The 20,702-nt window shown below is 33.5% G+C and overlaps 1 protein-coding gene across 1 annotated transcript; it reads right to left on the bottom strand.

The window, feature by feature from the left end:
* Positions 1–3,802: 3,802 nt before the first annotated feature.
* LOC149078659 (CKLF-like MARVEL transmembrane domain-containing protein 4) lies at positions 3,803–19,143 on the bottom strand. Its single transcript, XM_089240803.1, has 6 exons — positions 19,035–19,143; positions 17,269–17,396; positions 16,254–16,430; positions 13,395–13,493; positions 5,667–5,828; positions 3,803–3,939 (listed from the first exon to the last, which is right to left on the bottom strand). Exons 2-5 carry the CDS (start codon positions 17,383–17,385, stop codon positions 5,670–5,672), a joined length of 552 nt encoding a protein of 183 aa, XP_089096929.1. The 5' UTR covers positions 17,386–17,396; positions 19,035–19,143; the 3' UTR covers positions 3,803–3,939; positions 5,667–5,669.
* Positions 19,144–20,702: the final 1,559 nt, after the last annotated feature.

The raw sequence follows: 20,702 nt of genomic DNA, 5'->3' as shown, positions 1-20,702 counted from the left end.
AAAAAATGTTAAAACATTGGGAGTTTTTCCACAGGAAAGACAGGCTCAAGCAGGCTCACAATTTTAGCAAAAATGCACAGGGTAAAAAAATATTTACAACGACCAGTCGTGTTATTTTCCAGAAGTGTTTTTATAATTTGGTGTTTTTTAGAGTATAAAAATAGCATGAAATTGGTGGATTATTTTGTTTACACGAAATGGAAGATGGACTTCACATTAGATCAAAAAAATTTTGTATTGTCTATATTTTAAAAATTCAGTGTGGGCTTCAATTTGAACAATGTTCATGAATTTTAACAAAGAGAAAATGCTTTCACCGTATTCATGTCTATTTTCTAAAAAAAATTAGAAACAATTCTATACCTTGTGAAGTGTGCATAAATATTCTAGCAAATTAATCAAAATGATGAGATCGTATGTGCATTCTCAATGTAAATGCTATCAGGCATTTCCTTTTTTTCCCATTCAAGAGATCTTGCAACAATAGCTTCTTAAATACGCACGGTTTTGATTTTGTCTAGTGTTATACAATTTGCTCTGATAATAAAAATTAAATGCTCTATCACCAAGAAATCATCTAATAATATAATTTGACCACATGTTTTATCAGAGGATATCCTCAGCAGCCATTTGATCTATAGTAAAATTAAAGATTGCCACAATATTCCCACATGAAAGGAACATAGAAAATTATTACGGGTCGAAAAAAGTTTCCACTATCTAACCCTATATCACTGTTACACCCAACCCTGGTATGGTCAGCACAAGTTTCTGAACATAAATGCACAGAGAGCCTTCTGAAAATAAAAAAATATTGCCCATCATCTTCAGGAACAGGTAGCAAATACAGTAAAACCTCTCTTATTCAGTCTGTCACAGAGAATCAACAGGATATCTAAGAAAATATGGTATATAGGGATAGAGTAGGACAAGTGCTAAACTAATCAGATATTGAATTTTTTATCAGACATTGAATCTGTTAAGTACTTTATAGTGAAACGTTGCATTACATGAATGCAATAAAAACAATCACTTCAACCTCAAGTAACAAACATGATATTTTAAGGCATGTTTCAGGATAGATTTCATTTAAGGAGGGACGGATGAACAGAATTTCTACTGCACCAGGGTGGGACAATGTCACAATTTTGTATTACAGGAGTAAAACTCTTTTACAAGAACTTGTTTAGTTGCATTTTTGATAAAATTTCAGAAAATTAAAATCAATTTTTCTTAAGGTTCAAGAGAAACAAAATCACTGAAGTCATTACATCAGGAAGGTGATATCAAACATACCAACAAACATTTACTAATTAAAAAACAACATTCAAACTTCATGATGCCTGACATTGAAAAACTATACAACTGCAAAAACAAAGATCCATAATCAGGTTATTTAGTCACAATTTTGAAATAAAGTTGGTGTTTTTTCAGATATAGGCTATGTACAGAAAGGGATGCTGTAGTTATAAACTGGGTCATTAATTGACAAGTTTGAACTTACAATTGCTGTTTAAACTCACAGACATAACCATACCAATTTGTTCGAACTTATAACAGCTCTTTCTCACCTAAAAAATATTACTCCAATTAACTCTAACAAAATAAATACAGTCGAGTCCTGTTATAACAAACTCCAAGAGGCCGGAGGCCTGTAAAAAAATTTGGTTATAAAGAAATTCCTGGTTTTAACATTGTTTCTATGTAAACTTATCTGAAGGGATTAGAAAAGTGTTCGCTAAAACAAGATTTTCGCTATAATGGTATTCGTAAAAATGGTATTCGACTGTAATAAAACAGCATTATAGCAGGCAAAAGTTACTTTTTAACCATTTCAACTAAAGTTTGTCTTTTAACTTTCTCATTTTTATTCTAGCTTTTATCCTTTAATCAGCATATCAGAAATCACTAAACCCCCTTTAAAATGCTGAATCTTTAGCTTTCTTTTATTTATGGAGTAAGCTTTCTTCGGATTTTCAGCAGGTGTAAAGTAAGGGAGATAGAAAAAATGTGTTCAATTTAGAAATTAGCTTTAAAAAATATCTGGGCTTGCAGTCGCTTAAATAAAAGGCCTTAAGGAAGGTGAGACATGTGCTAAGAAAAGTTTCAAAATGCATACAAACTAGGATATCTTGAAGTGCATTTGGAAATTTTTGAAATTTTGATGTAGAAAATTTTAGAGCTTATGAATTATAAAAAAATATGTTTCATAAAAGATTAAAATTACTCTGACGTATCAAAAATTCAAAATGTACAAGTTCCATTGTATACAAAAAAACTTATGGAAAGTCTGAAATTTGGTTCATCACAGGCACAAGAATAGCAACACAAAAAATTTGAAAATAATGTACATTTATGTTATTGCCAAAACCTGAAGTTGGCCACTTCATGAACTGGCCCACCCAGTTGACTCGGCTAAAGTCCGAATTTTGGACATTGGTCAGTGTTTATATGTTGATTCCTACACATCACTATATCAATCCCTATGATTTGGGATCATCGCCACATTGACATATTTTTTGTAATTATGGCCATTTATAATTAACCATAGCTAATCATAAAATTTGTGGTAACTGGAGACCCTAACAATCAAAGGAATCTGAATATATATATCTTAGTGATCCATATATGGGGAAATGACATATAGGGCCAGTAAAAGCCTGAATTTCAGACTTTGGCCAGATCAATAGGACTGTCGAGTTTGCGAAGCGGCCAGCTTCAGGTTTTAGCAATAACATATACATTATTACGTTTAAAGTTTTTGTGTGGCATGAGAATTTAATATATTAAATTTCATGTCTCTGTGAGAATATATATATAAATAAATATATATAATATTAATTTATTTTTACAGTCAGTGGCGTGACAATCAGATGAATTCACACTCTAAAAAGAACTTTGTAGTGTAAGTTAAAATGACAACTTTTTCTATTTCAATAGTTCAGGAAGCTGCATATAATATGATCAATAAAATTTCCAATATAATAAGTTTATTTTATTTTATTAGCAGCTTTTCTTCAATATCCAAAGTAGGAAATAATTCAATACAATCGAACATGGTTAATTCAAAGCACTGTGGGCTTAAATTAAGATTAAAAATAAAAGTTAAAAAATTTATTCTTGCGAAGATTTACTGTTTCACAAATTGGTCAACAACTGATAACCCTAGATGATAAAGACTGAACAAATTAATAGAAAGAAGCAACGTCATACTGTTTGTGAATTTTTCCAACTGATTACATTTGCTCATACTAAAATCATGATTTCTTCCCACCAACTTAACCAAAATATTCTAAAAAAATGAATTAAACAAAAAATTTGACCATTAAATTAGATAAGAAACTCAAGAGAAGTCCAAATTATAAAAAATGCAAATTAACCAAGTTCCACTGTATTATAATTCTATCAAGTTATGTATTATTTATACTGTTATATCCCAATTATTATTATATTTCAATAACAATGATATGTATAATCATCATTGTGATATAACTTTTATATTATACATTTTATGAAAATTTAATCAACAGATACATCATCAAAACACCTTATCATAAAAATTGCTAATAATTCATTGTTATTTGGTATTATCTGATAGTCAAATTATAATTTGATAGTACATAAATCACTTTTAGCAATACAACAGCCATAAATCACCACATGAAAATTTAAGTTCCAACACTGGAATGGGGGTGGAATATGTATACAATAAACATATTTAAAGTCAATATTAATTTTTTCTGTTTGAACTCGTACAGATATTGATAATATTTCTTTACTCAGCACAAAAACACTCATGGTACAATAATGTTTCAACATTTCAAAAATAAAATCCTTCACAAATATAATCAACACTTATAATACAGGGGAACAGCAATGCAGAAGCTTTGTGAAGAATCATGAATTCCTGAGGAATATAGCTTCTTTTCCTATTCTAGGCTGTAAATATTACAATAGTAAGAGTATTTTAATTATGTATATATTCACAGATTATACACATCCCTAGAAAGTTATGTATATTTTATAATTTTAATGAAAATTTAATAATTTAATAGGAGTAATATAAATCTATTGCATGAAAGAATGATTTAGCAGCATATCTATCTTTGTATAGAATAAGCGCAATTCAAACTATCCCTCCAGGCAGTGTAATCCAACAATCTACTTTGAAGAGCAATGCTCTAAAGTTTTGAAGGGGTATTTTTTTTAGCAGTAAGAAAAAATTACCTAAAATTTGAAGCAGTGTTTTCACTCCTCAACGAAATTCAGACTGAAATTGAATTAATGCGTGAATCATGCATCTGGATGTGTATTGGCAAACACTGCCACCAGAATTTCAGCCATTAGTGTGTATTCAGACAGCGAGCAAAGCACTACTTTGCAGGGGTATGGTGCTTTGAGTGCTAGACTAGGAAGGGTTCTGGGTTTACTCTCTACCCTTCCAAAATTACGGGGGCACCAAAATGGACAATGGCCCTGGGCACAGAGTAGGTTTTTGTTTCTAGTGGTCCCTGTCCACACAATGTTTTTTCCGGAGCAAAGAATAAATTCATTATCAGGGCCTGACAAATCCCAACCACCAGGTCACCATGGCAACTAGAGAATTGGTACTATTTCACCAAACACCAACTCTGGCCATATCACTATATTGCAATTTACTGCCATTAGTGAGATGGGTTGGAAGTGAAGGCGCTGTCTATCGGTGAGAGATTGTTGCTTGGAGGTGCCGGGGTAGAGAATTGGTACTGGTACAAATGGAAATTTGCTGCATGTGATTGCTAAATTTGTGGCTATGAATGATAAGAAGATTTCTGATTTCATGACAGCATGGTTTCTAACGTAGAAAGGAATCTGATGTCCTTGAAAAGCAGAAAAACATTATTCAAGACCGTTTTTCCTGGGAATAAAATCATGCTTGGCTCCTAAGAAATTAAGCTGGTGAATAAATTTTTTTTTGATTTGTCAAGTCCTGTTGTATGTAATAGAATTTGGTTCCTTCATTCCACATGAATGTTAAAATTCATGCACAGAGTGACAACAGATCAGCAGGGGCAAAATAAAAGTTTGAAAGCATGTTGCTCCCAGGCAAGTTGTTGGGTGCATCTTGATTTGATATTGTCTGTAGAGATGCAGAAAAATTAGGCACAGTCATGTAGTGAATGAAACAGCCTTGTTCTCCGAGTTTTTGAACAGATTTTGATCTGTGTTCTTGAAGGGACAATCTGTAATGCTTCTGTTTCATCAACGAATGTTTAAGTTAAATTATTCTGTCATGGCAGATAGTAGGAATAATTTTTTTTATATTTGCTTATTCCTCAGTGCCATATTTATACATGAATAAATAAAAGCAAATATTTACTAATCTGAGAATATTATGATGTGTGGCGTGGTTGTGGTGTATAAATTGCCAGTTAAACTGAAAAAAGCAAGTTAACTTAAACTGATATAGTCTATAAGAAATTCCATGTACAAAATGTAGGCTATATCATAAACAAATGTTCCCATATGCAAATAAAAGTTATCTTTTTAAAAATAAATATTCCAAAATGAAATAAGTAGCGGTAATCAAATTTCATCCTACTAATTCTCCTTACTCACTTTCAAAAGACATATCTCATTTCCTTCCAAATATTCTAGAACTTTTGAGGAATAAATGAACACCTCACCTTCTAATATGTTGGGTAGCTGGGACTGGTTGCCTTGGGTTGCTGAGTGTTTGTTGAAGATGTAACATTTCTCTCCCCTTGAGCAATCCCACCGCTTCGCCATAGCTTGTACTTCTCAAAAGCATCATAGCCGTATAATACCATGGCAACAAATGCAAAAAACTGTTTTGGAAGAAAGGAAGTGGGGAAACTCAGCACAAGAGCATGATAAAAAATTTCAAATTGATTTTAGAAACACAAAGAAAAATAAATTTTAATGATAAACCTGTAAATAACAAAATTTTAAAGAGTTATAATGATGTAGAAACAAAATAGCACGATTTTATTTCTATGCTATTATTAATTTACAAAACATTGAAATACATGATGGCTTTTCATCCATGAAAATTCCATATTTTAATTGGACAGAAATTCTATGCCAAGTAATGATACTTTTCAATGGTAGGATTTTTTTTAGTGTTTTCCTCACTAGTTAACACTAGAATCGAGGAGTGGGTCAATTTGAGCCAAAACAAAATTAATTTTTATTTATCTCGAAAATTTAAGTGCAGATGAAAAAAAATTTTGTGACTTTTCATGATATCATATATGAATATTGATTCACGTATTTCAGAGCTATAAGCACTTATACCTAGAACAGAAATAAAATTGAAATTGAACCGTGGTTTGGTTCATTTTAACCCAACATACTATTCTATAGGGAAAAAAAGGGGCGTATAATTTTCTTGGAAGAGGTAACCCTCTCTAAAACGTATTTCTAAATAGTGAAGAATGTAGGTTTTTCATGATCAAGGCCAATTTATTGTCCCTAGAAAAAAAAAATTTTTCAATGAAGGAACGGCAAGTAGAACTAAATATTTTTTCCACTGTAAACTTGCTGCTATTCTGACAAAACTCAAGAAAGGTTTTGGAAAGTGAAAATACAAATCCAGAAGAAATGTTTAGTTAAAAATTTTTATTGAATCGTACGCAAACAATGTTGCAGAAAAAAATTAAATTCTGGCTTGCAGTAGAGGTGTGCCAAATACGTTTTGAACAGATTTCCAAAACTTTGGGAAGGATCAGTGAATCTCTTCCTTTCAGAGCATGTATTTACACAACTGATCCGGGCATTTGAGAACAAGGGCAGAAATGTTAGAACTGACGACATTTTCTAACTACACTGAAGCTGGCTCACATTCTAAAAGCAAAAAAATGCAAGCCTAGTAGGGACGATGAGACAGTCAAAGAAAAGTACCTGGCACAATAAAAATAGTGAAGCTATACAATTGCATGAAACATCACTACTGGAATACAGTGATTTTTTTATTATGAACCTAATGAAAATTTATCAAGGAAAAAAGGATAAAAATATTTTATCAGTCAGCACCCTTCATCTGATTGTTGATATCGACCCCAAAAACCTTCCCCAGAAACTATTTCACACTACAATTCAACAAAATTTGCCGTAAATGTAGCCAATCAAATGACCAAAAAAATATTAAGTGAAGGTAACATCACAGAGGTGGCTTCTATCCATGTTTTCAACAACACCCTAGTTCTCACTATAATAAATTCCTGGATTTTGCATAAAATAGTACAGAATGGCAAAACTATTTTTTGAACACAATTCCTCTAAAATTGTATAAAAGAGTTGCGTTCATCATGCATGTCGCCTTTATGCAAGACGAAACATTCATGCGCTCTTGATTATGTAACTGTTCGTAATTAATTGGACATGCTTATTTTACATCTTTGTCATATTATGGGTTTACTGGAAAAAAGTTTTTGTATTGAATTGGTACACTGTACAAAATCTTAATATTTTACTGATTTACATGATTTTCTATGATTACATTCCAATTTACATGATTATTCATTTTCATAAAAAATTTCCGTTTCTCTTTTCCAGGTTTTTCCGCCAAATTTTCAAAAAATTCCAGATTTTTTTTATATCAAAAAATTGATATAAGTTAATAAAAATTTACAAAAATTAATTATATTAATTATAAAATTAATAATGTTAATTAATTACAATTTCATAATGACATCATAATTGTAGATTATCATTTTCTTTAAACACACATTTATGTTTTTTGAATACGCCTGATGGAAAAATGGAACAATTAAAAACTAAAGATTTTTCTGCAATTTCAATGCCCACAAGATTTAAGCCTTTACTGCATCACAATTCTTTACAGTTGGCTTGCACTCGCGTAAATGCTAGAACAGAGAAGTTTAGCAATCGGGGGTTGTTCACTGAACCCTGATTTCACATGCTTGACATAGATCTGAATAACTTATCTGCCCATACTGCTCAAGTTTAGAGGTTTGCCACAAGGCTGATACCATGCTTTATACAAGTAATTTTTAAATGCACCAATCTAATCAGCCTACTGAAAATTTGGGTTTTTATCTGCCCACACAAGATTGAAAACAGTTTTCATACAACTCGTTGTTTTCAAATAAAAATACCCCAGTGGAAATCAAAATATACACGTCTCATCTGCCATTGCTAACTGAAGTCAACCCCTCATTCTTCCTCGGCAGTATCTATAGTTTTTTGCGTTACATTGCAATATTTTACGGATTATCAATATTTACAATGTTATCGGAATTCCCTATTTTTTTCCGATGGAAATTTTTTTGTCTTCATTTTTTTTACCGATCTTTTTTTTCCAATCAGATGGCAATTGACGTTTTTTCAGGTCATTGTGTGAAATTTCCGGGTTTTAAAAAAATATGGGCTATTTTCCGACATTTTTTAATAAAAAAATTTGACAAGCCCAAATATGTTTTTAAGCTTTCTTCTTCTGATGTTTCCCTCCTCCGTCCTGTAAATCAATCGCCAGTAGGCGGAGTCATCATTTGTTCAAAGTCTGATAACAAAAGGAGAGAGAAACCATGGTTTTTCCTTTTTCTGAGGTATAGTATAGAATCATTAAGTACAGCATAAATAACAGAAAGAAAACAATAGTTTTTTTTATCTCTCCCTTATTTTTTTTATTATTTTGTGTTTGGGGGGTGGGGACCAGCATTTATAAGCTTGTTATTGGAAAAAAAATATTCTTGAAAATAGGTGGCAATTTCTGGAAGGTTTAGTGATTTCTACTGTGGCATTCATAATGTCGATGAGGAAAATTTTGACAACTACTTATAAGTTTAAAAAAAACTAATATAATTTCTTCTGAATCATTAAGAAAGAAAAAGCAGTCTACAATGAATGTTAGATGTTGCCTTAATTAAATGTAAAAAAACTCTTACAAACCTTTGTCAAAATTATCATGTATGGTATGGGTCTGATACTTGCCTCATCCTGCTTGAATGAGAAATTGTGATGAACAGTATCGCAATATTGTGTGTTCAGTTGAATTATATTCATGAACATAGTGACAGAGTTCCAATCAACTAATGAAATTTCGCTTCCTTGCATAAAACGATTCTTTATTTCTCAAATCAATGTATGGCACAGAGTTCATGGGTGTTTACAATTTAAAGCAGTGGTTCTCAACCTTTTTTTGTCCATGGCCCCCTTTCAACCATTTCTCATTCCTGTGGCCCCCCCTTGCGAACATGAATAATTTTCAACTCCCCCTTCCTTTCTCCTCCCCCCCCCCCCCCCCGTTTTCCCATAAGAAGATAATTATTCAAAAATTGTCTGAAGTGTAAATATGTTTGAATTTAATTTGATTAATTTTTAATTTATGAAAATTACGAAAAAGCAAAATAAACATAATAGAATACAGTAAAAATAGAATAAATCTTTTGGGGATCACAAAGGGCCTGTATCATCGTAATGTTACTTTTTGTGAAGTTTATTGTTTTGTGTTTTTCTCAGTTTTATTTGTATGTTTTATGTGTTGTGTCAGTCATATTAAAAAAAAATATTTTTAATCAATGTAAACTCTGCGCTTGAAGACGGCACAATGTCATCAAATTACTGTACTGGATGAAATTTTTATTATTTCCAAATTAGTTTTTTTTTGTGTAAAAGATTATGGTTTCATTGAGAAATGTCAGTTGTAGCTTCCAAAATACGCATTCTTATAAAGATAAAAATCACAAAAAGTGGTAGCAAGCAGTTTTGTTAATTTTATTCTCTTCGTGCGGATAAAAGTAGTAATGAGGGAGTAGCCACACAAATGAATCACAATTGAAAAGTTCAACCTTCCACATTGTTTTCAACAATAAAACATATATCAAGGATATAGGTTCATGTTTTAACCCTACTATGAATTTAAAAAAATGAACTAAAATACGTGTGAAAATTTTTTAAATATTTGTTTGAACCATTCATTCCAGAGAAATCATGTATGCAGTGACAAAACTGTTCGTGTGAACATAATGATGATTCATTATCAGTATTTCAAGCCCATCGGAAAATATAAATAATCAGATTTTCAAATAAGAAAATTATCAGTTCGTTGACTTCAATTTCGATACGGTGAAAATCTGATATTTCATTGGATGACAAGCTACCTTCAAGTGGCTTTTCGGTTCATAATGTGACCGCTCTCTCGCAGGCGAACGAAGCAACGTGCTAGTTGGCTTAAACACAGCACAATATTTCACATAACAGTCCGTACTATATTTAATATACAGGGCGCATAGGTAACGAGTCATATGACATTTTTTACTGGCGAACCATTGGTCCTAGAGGCCTACTTCCAGTTGGAAAAAGTACCCGAATAATGTGTAGTACTCAGATATTTGATTCATGTTGTCAGGGGTTACTTAGTTATTAAAATAAAAATTTTAACTTTTTATGCGGACACCCTGTGCCCCAAAACCCAATTGGAAAGTTGTTTCCCGGTCTCCCACAAAAAAAAATTCAACGTGTCTAAGTTCAAATTTACTCTGAGATATTCGAAGAAAGTTGGAAAAAAATAGCATTAAATGAGGAGGAACCATTTTACCCGCATTTAATGCTGGTTTTTCCCGAATTTCCTCAATTTTTCGAATTCGCATGTCTCTGTGAATATTGCACTTAGAAATGTGAAATTATTTTCATACGCCTTTTTAGAATTTTTTTTCTAATGTCCACACAACATTGTTCTTGTAGGATAGGGCAATTGCATTGAAATTATTTAAGATGCTGCAGGCCAGTAGTAGGGCAGTTAAAAGGAAGCATTACAGTATCGATTAAAAAAACTTTAAAGATGTGGTGTCAATCTTGAAGGAAGTCCCAATACAGGGGCGGCTCGAGCTTACATGCCGCCCGGGTGCGAAGCCTCATGTGCCGCCCCTACTGGTGACCCTGCCAGGAGGCTGATAGGGCTTCGGTGAAGGGCACCTGGAGATAAACCTGATTTTTTTTTCAGAAGAAAGCCGCACATCATTGTTTACAGTGCAAAATGTGCGTGACCATACGTCCCGCTTTTGAAGTATAAAAAGTTTTGGTCTTTGTTTTTTGTTCTAGAATTATTTTACCATTCTTAATAAATGCCAGATAACTTAATCCGTGAAAGAGCACTTATTTTTGTGAGCCATCATCACTTATCCCCTAGGCTGGGATCTTTTGCAGCCCCCCCCCCCAGTCAGATTTCTCACGGCCCCTTCTATAGTTAATTTATAGCCTGAAAAAGCCAAAAAATTATGAGAATTATCCCGGGCTCTTGTGGGGGCCATGGGTGAGGGAACCAAAATGCACACATGGTCCTTGTAATAGAGTACAGGGGTGGCACTTGGCCATGCGGCCACATGGGGCACCGCTTAAGAGGATGCTAAATCCGGGGTGAATGGGTAAAAAAAAATTTCATTTGCCAAAAAAAACCAAACTGTCGGCTCTGGAGGGGCGCAAAATCCGAAATGAAGGGCCGGAAAAAATGTTTTGTTAGGAATTGTTTGGATAAATTGTGTGGGAGGGGCATGACCTTCTAAGGGTAGGGCTGACAGGACTCCAGCTTGAGGCCCGGGACTAAATCCTTATAATTTTTCTTTTTTCACCCTATAAATTAACTGTAGAAGGGGCCCCGTGGAAAATCGGGCATGGGCCCTACGAAAGATTCCCTGACGCAGGAGGTAGGGGCTATGGAGGGAGCAATAGGTAGGAGGTTCAAAAAATAAGTCCCACACGGGTACATATTTTGTCTCGAGCCGCCCAGATAGCTTTCTGGTATTACGCTCAGAGGCCTTGTCTATTTTCTCAACGTTTCCATTGTCGAGGTATAGTAGGATTTTTTACTGTGTTAAATTTTGTTGTCTTAAGTAAAGTCTACGCTGCCGCCCCTTACAACCTGCCGCCCGGATGTGCTGCACCCCTTGCACCCTCGCTTAAGCTGCCCCTGTCCCAATACATTATCACAGCAATGTAGTTTTAAAAAATTAAATTTTGCGGGTATTTTTCCTCATGTATGATTTGGTCACTCAGAGTTCGTTATAACTGAATTCGACTTTATTTCTTTTCAACAGAGGCAATGGATTGGCACCCCCTTTCAAAATTCATAAAAAATACCCCAGAGCAATCATTCTCTATTCGATTTTTATAAATATATTCCACATCAGACCACTCAGTGCTGGCTGAAGATAGCTTTGTGCTAAACTAGATGGCTATCCGTCTGTAATTGCATGAAAACGATGGGTTTTTTACAAGCTTTCATTTTTCACCCATCTACTTCTTGGATTACATTTACTACCAGCACTCAAAAGAATGTCAGTGAATGGTCAACAAATCTTTGTCTGCTTTCTTTATGGCAGCTCTCTTTGAATGAAAAGCCTTCAACACACACAACTTTCTGTCTTTACAGTTATTCCATTTTGCTTAAACCTATTCTATAGTTTGTGTCAGGGCCTACTATCACCCCCAAGTCGTAAAACCACCGAGATTACATGAACCACTTTTTTTATTTCCTTCTTCCTCATGTTAATGTTACTTGAATGGGGAAAAATTACGAAAAAGACATTCTATGCATTTTGTTTGAAATTAAATTTTTTTAGTCAGAGTGACTAAAAAAAATTTAATGTCACAAATTTCTTCGTGGCCCCCTTATCAGTAGCCGTGGCTCCCCTTTTGCATGATTTTCATCCGTGGCCCCCCTGGAATATCCTAGGGGCCCCCGGTTGAGAACCATTGATTTAAAGGATAGTATTTTAACCATTAAAAAAAACTAATTCAGAAATGAATACAAGTTTGTTTTTTATTCATTTACACAGCTTAAAAATGATATGAATGAATTAAATTATGATGAAAATCAATCAATGATATTTCCCTTTCTTTTCTTAAAATTCTTGTTCTGCAATGTGTGGCTCAGTTCTTGGTACATTCTCCTTTGTGAGTACTAGTCTCTTAGGATAACCTGCCAAGTGGTGGTTATATGACCCACCAACAGATGTACACTCTGACAGTTTGGTGCCTTTCAACAGCTTATTTGTACGAGTTACTTGCATTTATCACACAGGAAGTAGAAATTTAGACTTTTCAAAGTTTAAGAATGCGTGAAAAATCTTGAGTTTTTATAAAACTGATATTATAAAATATGTGTGATGTAAATTACTAATTAGCTTGAGCAAAAAATTTCATCTATTGGGATGACAAAACTTTTTCATTTTGATCATTGGTTAATTTTTATGACAAAGTTTTGTAACAATGATAACAATGGCTGTATCAATAACAGATCAGCTACATTTCTCTTTTAAAAGAAAGTATTATGTCTGATAAAAGTGTTACTTAAAACCAGATGAACTTCAAAATATCTGAATTAATTTCTCCAATGCATGAATTGGTGGGGGGGGGGGGGAATGAATACTCACTGCAGCTGCACCAAATGCTTCATCATGTGTTGCATATGTAGCTGAGACAACACCAGCAATAAAGAAGAAAGCAGTCCAAACGGCACAATAAACAAATTCCTAAAAAAGTGACAAATATTGTTAACATTCAAAGACAATATTTTCAAATGTATAAACATAAAATATGAACTTTTTGTCTACACACTTTTGTTTCAAGTAAAGTTATTGAAAATATTTCCTTGGTAAACATCTACATCTTGCCCTTGTACATAAACGTTAATAAAAATCTGAATCAACTGTTCTGGATTACAGTAGACTGTCGCTAATCCGGCACGTATCAGACCAGGATGCACTAGATAACTGGAAGTTGAGTGAAAAAGCCCATTCTAATATTATCAACTTCTGCACCACATGTAGTGACATGTTTTCCTCTTTTATGGCCGAAGAAAACCCACCTAAAAACACTGGATAACCGGGCAGGCTGGACTAGCACACGACCGGATTATCAAGAGCCTACTGTACATATATTCATCTTCCAAGAATTTGCCAAACACCTATGCTAAGAAAAAATTAAGGAAAATACTAGTTTCATTTATAGAGAGTTGACTTATTTTAAGTAGAAATATGAGCCCTGAAAATGAAAAGGATGAGCAAGAAGAAAAAACTTGGAAAAAAAATAACTTTGAACTAGCACTGTCTGTAAAGGTCATCAAGCAATCTGTCTTCTCAGATCTCAGACATGCTCTCATTATATAAAAATATCTCAGATATATATATATATATGCTTTCATGCTTAAAATTATATTTCAAGAACATGACCCCAAATTTATTTTTTTCAAATATGAAGTTGATCACAACCCAAGTAAAGTCATATTTTCCATTGTTCTTGATTTAATTTGAAAGAGAAGGTTTCAAGGGTTTTTCTTATTTAATACAAAATTTCTAAATGCACAACTTTAGTAACAAAGCCAAGCTTATTTAGTGTTCCTTGCAATGTTATTTGTAGCATGGGCATTACAAAGAATAGAAGTAAAACAAAAACTTTGAAACATTCTCTTTAAAATGGTTTAAGCCCCATTTGTCTCTCTATCTGTAAGAGCTTTTATACATAAATATTTCAAAACAGGTTCAGATTTCTGAACCACCCAGAGTTTAAATGCGAGATTAGATAGGAAAAAATAAATCCACAAATTCAGTTAAAAAGTTAGTGGCAAAAACCCAACAGAAATAAAATCAATAAATTACAAAAATTCTTTGTAACACCCACGTTGCAACTAACATGGCAAGAAATGTTATATTGGCTTGGCATTCTCCCCATCACTAAAGGTGCACGTGTAGAAATTATATAATAATTTTTAAAAACTTTCGAACCTTTTCCCTTATATTCTTTAAGTTGTTTGTCTCTTTAACAGTTTTTTTTTTTTCAAAACAGGTCAAGACTTCTGGACCACCCTCTACCGACTTGTATGTACAATGATTTTACAGCACATGCATCTCATTAATATTCTTTTGAGTAATTTCTACTGAAATGGTGCATGATAGAAAGTGCTGTGTACCTAATTAAACATGGTTATTTTTACATAATGCATGTAATGTGTTAGAGATGTGCTGCCAAATTTTGAAACAACAAATCAGCAGGTTATTTCATGTACAAATTATGCAGAAATTTTAATTTTTATCTTCAAGATGAGTCATTTTCTTCCCAGTAAAAATTGTAAGTCATCACCAGGGCTGCATTTAGGATTCATGGGGCCTAGGATATTGAGGGTAATGGAGCCTGTTATATGTCAAACTCCAGCTGTCCTTTGTCAATGAAAAATTGTAGCTGCTTTCTGTATTGAATATATGATATATGGTAATTTATGGACCTATACTGAAATTTGGTCTAAGAAATTTCTCAAAAAAATAAAAGTTTTTGAGATTTTTGCAGATATAGCCCCCCCTTAGGCTGCAGCCTGTTTATAGGAAAATCCAGCACTGCTAACCTCAGATAAGAGTGCAGGTCACGTGTATTCAGTGCCAGATTTTCCTATAGGCTAGACAGGCCACCGCCAAGGACACAGAGGTCTGCAGAGATCACTCAAAAATCTCAAACTGTCATTTTCTGGAGAAATTGATCGAAGATCAAATTTTATCACATTGAAGTTTAGAATTTTGGACATTACATAACAATTTAGAACATTACAAATATTTTAGTTAAATATTAGGCCCATGAATTACCATATACTCAACACAAAAAACAGCAACAATTTGTAGTTGACAGAGGACAGCTGAAGAGTTGGACTTATAACCGACCCCTGTTACCCTCAATAGCCTAGGGCCCATGACACCTGAATCTGACACTGCATGTATTACAAAAATGGGAATTTTTGCAAATAAAGAAAAATTATTTAAATAAATTAGAATAAACATGAAAAAAACCTGAAATAAATGTGATTAGCTATGATATCAGATGCATCAAATTGCATGAATATTTGCACAAAATAACACATCAGATATTGTTTATCAAGATCAACATAAAGTGCAGTCTGGTTTATGTATGCTGCTCGGTATTCGGTTCAGAGCTTGACAAATAAAAGAAAAAAAATAGGATTGCAGCCAAATTTATTTTCTTAGAAGCAAACAAAGCATTTTTTTGTGATCAAATTAATCCAACAATAATGTCTGCTTTTCTTTTTTTTGCATTAGCTATAACATGGAACATGCTGGCATAAATTTCTGAAAGTTTTCTTAAATTCTTAGCCTCCAATTTAGCAATCACCCACAGAAAACTGTATGTGCAAATATAAATTTTTTCTATCGCTGTGGAGACCCTGGCATCTTAAATTTGTCAATCCTTAGTAATGGAATTGCAACATTACAGAAAAAAAAACAACTTACAGCAAGCAACCAGGGAATCCAATGCAATTTTTCGATGATATGAAACAGATAGAATATTAACAGAAACAACGTGACCCAAAATGCTGTCATCGCAACAAAAGCATACCATCCTGCAACTGAGAAATGTCGTAGGTTTGGAGACGCCTGACTACAAATAAAACCAACCAAGCTGATCACCTGAAACAGATAAAAAAAACACAATTTCATGAATCACAAAAACAAAGTTTAAAACCAGAAAGTAAGCTGACTCCCTAAAAATTAAACATTTCAGAGAAAAAATGTATATTTCTCAAATAGCTATAAAAGTTTAAAAGACAAATCTCGGGACCTCCAAAATCATTTCCCTCTCCCATTTTTTTCGTTTGACACACTATGAGATAGCAATAATATACTTCTCTATTGTCTCAATGGCTACAGCATTAGCGAGAAGGCACGGATGTAAAATATTTTGATCTGCTGGCCGGATATGCGAGATGCCTATCATAAACTTGTGTAATTATCGTGTCGTACGGAATACTTTTTCTGGAAAGACCTTTTATGCAGGGTTGTCTCACATGGGCAGAGCTGTGGGAGATGGCATTGCCCCCCCCCCCTAACATCAAAAGATGGGTACAAGTGATGTATATGGATGTATATACACTAACTACATCACTTGTATCCTTCAGTAAAACATTGGTAAGTCATTATTTTTCCTCGTATCCATCTAGTTTTCATAGATAACAATGTTATTAAACCCTCCTTCAATCGCTGTTAATTTTGTAAAGGCCGGATTATCAAGTAACTACTGTAAACATTATATTTTTTTTTTCAAAAAATCTGTCAATTTACAATTCTGAAGTAATTTTTAGTCAAAACAAAAATGACAAGGTATTCACAGTAACACATATCATGTTTTGATGAAAAATTGCAATGACGCATCGCATCCTCCAAAAGAAATAATTTATCGGACTTGATATACAAAGGCATAAAATTAATCACACGCAACTCATAAAAAAATAGGAAAAGGCATACTTACAATCTGCGCTATTTTTAAAATGCCTGGAACCGCACGAATATAAGTTGGATCAAAATGTATGTCGGAGGAAACACGAGTGGTAGTTGTTGTTGAAGAAACTGTCACAGTAGCAGCCATAGTTATCAGTACTATCCATTGAAGGAAAAAAACCCTTTAGTTTAACATATGTATATGTAGTGTATCATGCATAATTAGACACCACCATGTGATCAATTATAAATTTGACTTTAAAATTTAAGTAAATATTAACGACAATCAACAATGATTTCCTGAAAACTTGTTGGCAGTGTTTTCTGAATGGCATCTACCACTTTTACTCATTTCATCTGACATGATAGGATTCATTATGACAGCATTTCTTAACCTGTGGACCACGAGTACTGTGTAAGGTGTCCCCAGGATCAATTTCATTTACTACCATTGCATGAACGACACATTTTGTCTCGTTGAAATTGTAATTTATTCTGTTCGTTGTGATATACAAAAATCATTAAAGAACAATACATTTTCGATTTAACAGTAGAGTGGTGTCGAAATTGATCTTCTGATGCTACAGGGGGTTTTCTACACCAGATTAAAATATGTGTATTCACATATAAAATTTCCTTTAGACCTACAAGATTGCTAAATTAAAATCAAATTTTTTTCTGATTTTATGACAGTGTGCCTTCCCACATGGAAAGTCAACTCAAATCTCAGTAGAGTCGAAAAAAAAAAAATTAGAACCATCTTTTCCTGGAAAAAAATTCACGCTTGGTTCTCACGTTCCTCAGCTATAGACCACTTAGTACCCCTTCCCCCCCATAAATGCATGGGTGAATTAGGTATTTCCACTGAAAAACCTTTTAATAAAGGCCTTTCAAATAACTATACAATTATTATGTTTTTCAACAATTCAACCAAGAAATTAAATTTGAGCAATGCAATAATTACGACAATGAATTTTTAAACAATGCAATGATTACAACAAGCATTTTTTAAACAATGCAGTAATTAAAACAATGAATTTTTTAAACAATGCAATACAACAATGATTTTTTTAAACAATGCAATGATTACAACAAGCATTTTTTAAACAATGCAGTAATTAAAACAATGAATTTTTTAAACAATGCAATACAACAATGATTTTTTTAAACAATGCAATACAACAATGATTTTTTAAACAAGGCAATACAACAATGAAATTTTAAACAATGCTCCATCTAACAAACGCTTTTCTCTAACAATGCCATTAGATCATTTATGATGACTTTTAAAACAACATTGCAGTGATAAAACATAGATGTGACATGGTATTCAAATAGATAATACTAGACTCAACAATGAATTAAAACACAACCATAGAATGTATATGTATTTTTTTTTTGTTGGACATTCATAACACATAGTAAGAAAATCAATGATCTGTCATCTTGCTACTTAAAAATTATCTCAATTCTCGCACGATTATCTCGACACATGACGGCATAACTCCACACCCACATGAGGAAAACATTTCGCACGAATTATAATTATATTTTATTCTTAATAATGATAAAAATTATTTCGTTTATGTGAGAGCAGCAAGAATAATTCACCGACTTAGAAACGGAATAAAAAGACATTTTTTTACTGAAATAATTTTAATGAGTCTGTCAATATTATGAGATATGCACGAAATTTTAACCTTATTTGGTTCGGATAACGGTTTAATATAAAAAGAAGAAAAGACGAAAAAAGAAATTTTCAAAAAAATTATGAAATGAAATTTTCGAATAACTTACAGAGGAATTGTTGTCGTAAAAGTAGAAAAGTTGAAAATTTATTCAAATGGTTTTTTTTTTTTTTCCCCTTTCCCGAAAGCCAACCAAAACAAGAGGACGCGGTGGCAAACAAAACAGTTCAGTTTTGTACAACATCCGGTCAAGGAGCAGTTGTGATCAACGTTCCTAAGATATACTGTATATAGTTACTGTGGCTAAATGTCCCGGAAAACTGGACAGTTTACTGTCCCGAAAAAAGCATTCGGGACGCCTGTTTTTTCCCTAGGAAATGTTGGGTGTATAAAATATAGTCAACTCAGTTTACGAATACATTGTTTGTGACCAATTCGGTTCACGAACATCTCGAACTGTTACTGATTCGGTTTGGGAACGTCTTTTTATGACCAATTCAGTTTACGAACATCGCGATCTGTTACTGATTCAGTTTACGAATGTCCTAGTTTTTGACCAATTACGTTTATACTAACATACTACTTCACCAAACACCAACTCTGGCCATATCGGTATAGTGCAATTTACTGCCATTAGTGAGATGGGTTGGAAGTGAAAGCGTTGTCTATCGGTGGTCGCCTCGAATTCGTTAGGGAAAATATCTTATCAATATGCCACTCGGGCACTTATACTAACATACTAACATCTCGGTTTGTGACCATTTAGGTTTACGAACGAGAAAAACTGATTCGGTTTACCAAATCGTCTTGGTTTACGTGCATGCAAGTCGAAAACTATTAATCCTTTTTTAAGTCAGGGGTTCTCAAAACTTTTTCCACGCGCGGCGCCTCTTTTCCCTAGGCCTTTCTTTCTTCCGATTTCATGCAAATGAAAATGCTTTCCTCCCAACTCAAAGAATAATGTTTAAAAGAATCAAGGAAGACATATTTTTCAAGTTAATCCTTGGTTTACGAATTTCATTCATTCTTGAAATCCATTCGTAAACCGAATTGTTAAAAAACCGGAAAAAGTAATTTTTCCGATAGGAATGTAGGAATCAATGTAAAATGAATTAATCTGTTTCTGAGACTCCAATGATTTTCAGTGTGAACTTTTGCAGTGTCGCTCCTGTCTACACACACACAGTAACCAATGTAGTTTTCATTCAATCAACACTGTAAAACTTACCATAATTCGAAAGAAATCATTTGATCATTTTTGTCTCACCACGGTATTTTCTGCACACGAGGGTTAATTAAACCGTGGCCTACAATTTATTGCCGATTCCGAACGACAGCCTTTTTTTTATACTGATCAAGAAGTTGGTGCGCAAACCCCCTCAGTGTGGGATTTCCTGCGGTAGCAATCTTTATCTGTGGTCATGTCACCGTTTCTGTTATACTTTTGTGTCAGGAGAGTTTCTGACAAGGATGAACCGGGTATTGAACTCGCGATACCTCTAAACATCCTTTGGTACTTTAGGCGAGTATCTTATCGACCTGGGCTACCGTTTTGAATTCGAAAAAACGAAAAAAAGTTGGGGAAAAAACAGGGTGGGATAATCTAACGGACACAAGCTTATTTCCCTTATTTTTTCTGTTCTTTTACAACTTTTGGAACTCGAATATCTCATTGAATACCGCACTTAGAAACGGGAAATTTCCTTCGTTGACTTCAGAAGAAACATGGAAACCACTTTCTAATTGAGAGTTTTATAAGACTGTGTTCGTATAAAAA

Source organism: Pholcus phalangioides, unplaced genomic scaffold (genome assembly GCF_987345545.1).
Source record: "Pholcus phalangioides strain wild (caught in Gottingen) unplaced genomic scaffold, Ppha-v1.0 ptg000013l_1, whole genome shotgun sequence".
Taxonomy (NCBI): domain Eukaryota; kingdom Metazoa; phylum Arthropoda; class Arachnida; order Araneae; family Pholcidae; genus Pholcus; species Pholcus phalangioides.
The sequence above is the reverse complement of the archived record's forward strand: the minus strand, read 5'-3'. Positions and strand labels throughout refer to the sequence as shown.